The sequence below is a fragment of the Bactrocera tryoni genome, chromosome 2, assembly GCF_016617805.1.
Source record: "Bactrocera tryoni isolate S06 chromosome 2, CSIRO_BtryS06_freeze2, whole genome shotgun sequence".
NCBI lineage: Eukaryota > Metazoa > Arthropoda > Insecta > Diptera > Tephritidae > Bactrocera > Bactrocera tryoni.
Genome location: NC_052500.1, coordinates 61,937,104 through 61,943,457, shown reverse-complemented (window position 1 = coordinate 61,943,457; position 6,354 = coordinate 61,937,104). Strand labels below are relative to the sequence as shown.

Genomic DNA, 6,354 nt, shown 5'->3' with positions numbered 1-6,354 from the left:
TTTAATATTTTTAGGTGATACACAAACTACCGTTAGGTTAACAACATTATTATACTTTGTAGCAACATGTTGAAAGAGCACAAAAACTAAAAAGCACGCTTCTAAGAAGTGAAAAATAATTACTTATATAATCTTGTATAATCTAATTTCGCTGAAAAAAGCGTGAAAGGCTTTGTGCCATATTTTTCACATATTGAGCAAAGCACGCTTTCAATAAGGGAACCAATCGCTTATTATTGTTCTCAGGTTATATTTGTAATTATTTTTACTTTTTATTTTCATGTGCTTTAAAAGCGTGTTTTTCATTTTTTTTTAAACTACTAACTTACTAAAATATAACTACAATGTAATTGTTTGTTGAATTTTTAGTGATAAGTAACTATGCTATATAAGACTAAAGAAACCACTGGGATATCAGCAGTTTAGCAAAGTTCATTTGATTGAGAGGATGAAATTCTTCACGGTATTATTCTTTATCGCTTTCCTGGTTGTCCTAGTTAATGGTATGTTGCACTAGATGAAGGTTCTTTTAAGTTTTTAATATAAAAAATTTCTAGGTCAATGGGGACCTGGTGGCCCAGGTGGAGCAGTTGGCGGCCCTGGAGGATTGGGCGGTCCTGGAAGAGTTGGCGGACCTCCACCAATTGACAGTCCTGATGGTCCCCATGGTCCTCGCCCATTGCAACCCCCACCTCAACCACCATCTTCATCTGTAGCACCTGAATCTTCATCTGCTGCAACTGAATCTGCATCTGCGGCAACTGAATCTTCAACTGAACCTTGAACTGTGGCCAATTAAATTGCTTTCAATAAAAACATGTTGTTTTATCCGCTTAAGAAAAATTTAGTCAGTTTTTAACCAAAACAATAGAAAACTATCTTCCTCTATTCTGTACCTAATCTTACAAAAATAAAAATCAGGATAAAAAGTGCACAACTTGGATTTTTATTTTAAATTTAGGTGTCTACTTCAAAATAATCTAGTTTTCGTAATCCATAGCGTGATTCTGTGTATCCTTGGTGTGGCCGAATGCGTGCTTGTTCACATTTAACCATTGCATTTACAGCTTCAAAACCCTTAAAAATCGGTGCATTTATTAACATCTCTTGGAAACTGAAAACTGAATAATGTCAGGAACTATATAAATCCTCAGGAACTATAAAAATCCTCAGGAACTATCCTAAACTGTGGTTTTCAAAACTTTGGTAGCATTGGACTCTACGATTGATTCAACCTTCTTTCAGGCTAATTAAAGCGAAACAAAATCGAATTAATAAAATATTCGATTTTTTCAAAAAAGCTTCAGTCTTAAGGCTTCTAACAGATTATCCAATCAAAAGGCCGTCATATCGAAAGCTAAGCTTAATATTATGTACCCTTTAAATATGCAATGAGCTATGAACTTGATTAAAGGAGTGAGCTTAGTATTGAGAAGCGTATAACAATTTTCTTCACCTAACGGTTGCTGGTGTGACATAAATCTAATCGAAGTAGATATTGACTTATGTATATAAACTAGCTGACCCCGCAGGCGTTGTTCTCCGTAAAATTATGAGTTTTGAAGTGAAAAGAAAGTTTAATTTATATTGTGTTGAAAATCATTTATTTCCGATTTTTCTAAACTTTTTTTCAATGTAACGCAGCTTGATAAACATTGTTTGGGTTCTGTGAACACTCCATGTATATCCATGTATGTCTCGTGAACACTCCATGAATATCCGGCCGTGTAAAAATATAGCATTTCCAGATTTATGCCACACTCTTCTAACGATTATCTTTTTGTCCGGTTGATTGTCATCACAAAGGAAATTTCCGCTTTCGTTAGAACTCGAATGAATTCGTAAAATTAAGCATTCTGCCCCCTTTTATTCGATAGCTAGGTCACAATAAGTCGGGTTCCATTACATAGTTTCGGCGCATGAAAATTCCGAAACATAATAATGATAGATCCAACTTTGAGACGCAAATGATGCTGCGGCATACCAAACCTCTCCAAAGAATGTAGAAAATCCACTGGATAATTCATGGCTTCGTCTTCATTGTCAAGACGATCGATTTGTATGAGCGCAAACCTCCCGAAATTTGACACAGAATCTTCCAGTTTAATTCATTAACGTCTTGTATTTTTGGCAGCTAAAATTGCGCGTGCACTCAAGCAATCGTAACGATAATTTGGCCAATGTTCGAACAAACATTCGTGATGAGTTCATCTTTCGTTGAATTGAATTGACAAAAGTCAGGTGGAATTGATATCAAATCACTGGAGGTATCAACCGAAATTTGCACATTTCCAATTCTTAGCGAATACAATGCAAAATGTCATCGGCAATGTCATTTTTGTTCGAATCCCATAATTGACGCGGATTTGAAGGCTGACATGTCGAAGTGATCTTCGCTAAAAGTGTGCGAACTTCAGTGGCATACGAAGTAGCTATCGCATCGTCCATCGTTTGATTCCAGTGATTATCATGTTCCAGCAATTGCAATTGCTCGCATACTTCTCAAAAAGTCGCACACACCGTACCATTCACAATACGCAATGACTCAAATGAAGTTGAACCGCGTACATTAATCAATAGCAACCGAGGGTAGAAGCAATCGTCGTTTTTCGGGTGGATTGTATAAATTAATCCCATTGCATTAGTTGAGAACACATTTGGTTGTCAATCTACTACTTGCCTTTACTTTCTGCGTAACCATTTCTTCCACGATGCATTCCATGTATCAATATCAAGGCATTTCCGAAAAGAGCAATGTGTATTTACCTCATATAAAGATTTTCGAATTTTCGGTTGAGTTTGAACCTGGTATTTTGGTCACTATGTGTGGTATCTCATCATTACCAGACCTTCTGCTAGCCGTTTTTGACTTTCCCGCTGACTTAAACTGTTTATGTTGGTCAATATGTATGATAATTTTGGAAAATTAAATGGATGGTAGTCTAAGGAAGCTCTCGCTTAGTGAGTTATAATAGTTCCTGCGACTTCAGTAGCGGGTTTCAGGCTCCTATCTATTCCCTATAGATGTGAATGAAAGAAAATATGATGCGGGTTAATGGCATTTCCTCCAACTATCACTATAAATCATCAGATTCAAATTAACTAGGTATTCTTCCAGGAACTCAAATCTTGCTCTCATTTCGCGCATTGACTAGGCATTGGTAACCGCGGGAGGATACAAAAATCAATCACTTACACGAAGACTTATTAGCTTCTATCACATAGGACATTTTGTCTGATACATGATAATCTCTTGACGTAAATATCATAAAGAGAAACTTTAGCTTGGGACTTCAGCCCAACAAATGAGACCCCTTATCACACTGTATCCATAAAGTATTGACGTACGGATAGTCACGGCAAGTAAAAAACTAAGTTCGAGGAAGAGACTTATATCAAATAAATATGAGCTCGTTTATACGAGTATTAAGAACACAGTCCTTCTTTATCTCAGAGCTGGAGACTAATGACGAGTAATGTCCTTACAATAAGGTCACATCTCGTCACGGAAACACCTCAACTCAGTTTTATTTACAAATGTTGATGTAAAAGTTCATTGTTTCCTTGACGAGCCCAAAGTTTTGGGCTCAATCAATTCTTCAATAAATAAATAATGAGTGGAAGGAAAATTATGAAAGGTAATTAAAGGATATGAGTTAATGAATCCAAATGGTCTCACCAATTCTTTTAGGCAAATAGATAAATGTAGTCCAAAGACATTTACTTTACAAACAACATAACTTTTTTCACTGTTCCGCTGAGGAACAAAGAAAACGGCCAAAACAACTTAAAAAAATATACTTATAAATAGTTTTTACACAAAATCGCAAACCTTTTTATAAAAACAATAATATTTATTTTAATTTTGTTCAGAAAACTAGCAATATTTATCTAAGAAAAGGTTCGTAGTCAGCGGTACTTCGCTGTTCGTTCACAACAAACGTTTGGCTAGTGACGGCCTAATATTTATTATTTATTACGGTACTTTTTGATTACGTTACTTATATTTACGTGGTTACACCAGACATTGTTTTTACAGGTGGTTAAAAGTTAGATGTTTATACCTATACATACATACATACAAACAAAATCTAATTGTTTTTTGAAAATTTGCTGAAACGCTATATAAGGCTTAAGGAACGACTTGGAAGTCAGCAATTTGACAAAGTTCATTCAATAGCAAAGATGAAATTCTTCACGGTATTATTCTTCATCGCTTTCGCGGTCGTCCTAGTTAATGGTATGTTGTATTAGATGAAGGTTGCTGAGTGCTTTAAAATTTTAAAATTAAAAAAATTCCAGGACAACGAGGATTTGGACGACGTGGACATGGTGGTCCTGGTGGACGAGGTGGAAGAAGCGGTGGGGGACCTGGAGGATTTGGAGGTTTTGCAAGAGGACATCAAGGACATGGCGGACAAGGTGGACGAGGTGTAGGCGGTCCCGGAAGATTTGGCGGTCCAGGTGGAGCTGGCGGACGTCCACCATTTGGTGGTGCTGGAGGCAAACCTCATGGTCCTCATGGTCCTCATGGTCCTCATGGTCCTCGCCCATGCCAACCATGGCCTCAACCATCATCTTCATCTGTTGCACCTGAATCTTCATCTGCTGCAGCTGAATCTTCATCTGTTGCACCTGAATCTTCATCTGCTGCACCTGAATCTTCATCTGCTGCACCCGAATCTTCATCTGTTGCAGCTGAATCTTCATCTGCTGCACCTGAATCTTCTTCTGCTGCACCCGAATCTTCTTCTGCTGCACCGGAATCTTCTTCTGCTGCACCTGAATCTTCATCTGTTGCAGCTGAATCTTCTTCTGTTGCAGCTGAATCTTCATCTGTTGCAGCTGAATCTTCATCTGCTGCAGCTGAATCTTCTTCTGCTGCACCGGAATCTTCATCTGTTGCAGCTGAATCTTCATCTGTCTCTGCATAGAGTTCTGTTGGGAGCGTCAGTTTTTATAAATAAAAATTATTTTATCTTGATGTCAATTAAATTAAAACTGAACTGAAAACTTTAAATATATTTCTTTATCCGCTTAAGAAAAATGTATTGAATTCTTAACATAAACTCTGGAAAACCTGAAACTGTATAGAAACAAATTCCTATGGACTGACTTTTCTCTGTGCTCATTCGTGTGATGTGTTGCGTGGACGAATGCGTCCTTGCTGGTTCAGACGCTACACCTCTTGTGGCGAAATCGTGTGTAACAAAAACACTTCGAGAACTATGGCTTTCATGATTGTGGTATCGTTAGACTCTATAATTTCTATCAGTACACTCAATCTTCTATTATGGCTTCGTGTAAGGTTGATAAAATTTTCAGAAGTAAAACAAAATATTATTGGTGAAATATTCAATGCTTTTATTATCCAATCAAAAAAATTTATAAAGCTAAGCTTAATATTACGTAGCCTATAAATATGCAACAAAGTATAGACTGAATTAATGTAGTGCTATTAAATAGTGGGTTATACGTATATGCTCTCGTCACATACGGAAACCGAGCTCTTTAATGAGGTTTTAGTTCTTGTCTTGTCATATTTTGGCCATATTACTACGTTATCTTGCCTTTGGTTACATGGAAACCTGTTCTGAGCTATTCATTCAAGTTAGCTTCTTCTTGGATCGTTTCTGCAGTATTTTCTAAGCCTCAGGTTCGTCTTGAGATGCTCTTGACTTAACCAACTCGTCTGTTTTTTTTCTACTACCGAAATTGTTACAAAACGGTTTCCGGTTTGACTAGTGGAATTAACCTATCAGTGAGCTTGCGGCAAGGCTAGTAATACTGACTGTCTATCTGTTTTCTCCTGCAGTTATTCAACAAAACTCCACAGGTCTTCTCTATCCCTAGTATTTCCGCTTGAAATATGCTAGCTGAGTTTGGTAAACGGATGGAGAGAGAGTTTTTCTAGGTATACTCCTGTCCCTACTCAGTAGTTTTAGATTGAGATAATATTCTCTTCCCTCAATCTCCTCTCCACTCACGTCTAGAGGGTATTCTCACCTAGAAATCACTATTTAAATCTAACCTTGGAAAGATATAGCCTGATCTATTTAGATTTGTTTTAGCTGGCTCAGAATATTGCGACGTCCATAAGGTTTCCTGATCCAATTTCCTACCTCCTTTCTTCTTATTACAGAAAATGTTGCTACTATTCGTATGAAACGTTTATAGACAGTCGTTGCAGGAGCATATCAAGCGCATCAGTCGGACATGATTGAATGGCGGCGGTAACTCCTCTTCAGTCTGCCCTCTTTATTCTCTTAAACTGGGGATCTTATATTTTTTCTTTAATTATGGCTACCAAACCACTGTTCCATATGTAAGAATTGGTCTAATGATAGCAAGAAA

The 6,354-nt window shown here is 37.2% G+C and overlaps 2 protein-coding genes across 2 annotated transcripts; both read left to right on the top strand.

The window, feature by feature from the left end:
* Positions 1-421: 421 nt before the first annotated feature.
* On the top strand, positions 422-934 carry LOC120768944 (homeobox protein Hox-D9-like). The gene is made up of 2 exons (XM_040095732.1): positions 422-503; positions 558-934. The coding sequence occupies exons 1-2, from the start codon at positions 449-451 to the stop codon at positions 782-784; spliced, it is 282 nt and encodes a 93-aa protein (XP_039951666.1). The 5' UTR covers positions 422-448; the 3' UTR covers positions 785-934.
* A 3,251-nt stretch (positions 935-4,185) lies between these two features.
* Positions 4,186-4,980, top strand: LOC120768813 (spidroin-2-like). The gene is made up of 2 exons (XM_040095565.1): positions 4,186-4,240; positions 4,303-4,980. The coding sequence occupies exons 1-2, from the start codon at positions 4,186-4,188 to the stop codon at positions 4,932-4,934; spliced, it is 687 nt and encodes a 228-aa protein (XP_039951499.1). The 3' UTR covers positions 4,935-4,980.
* The last annotated feature ends 1,374 nt before the right edge of the window (positions 4,981-6,354 follow it).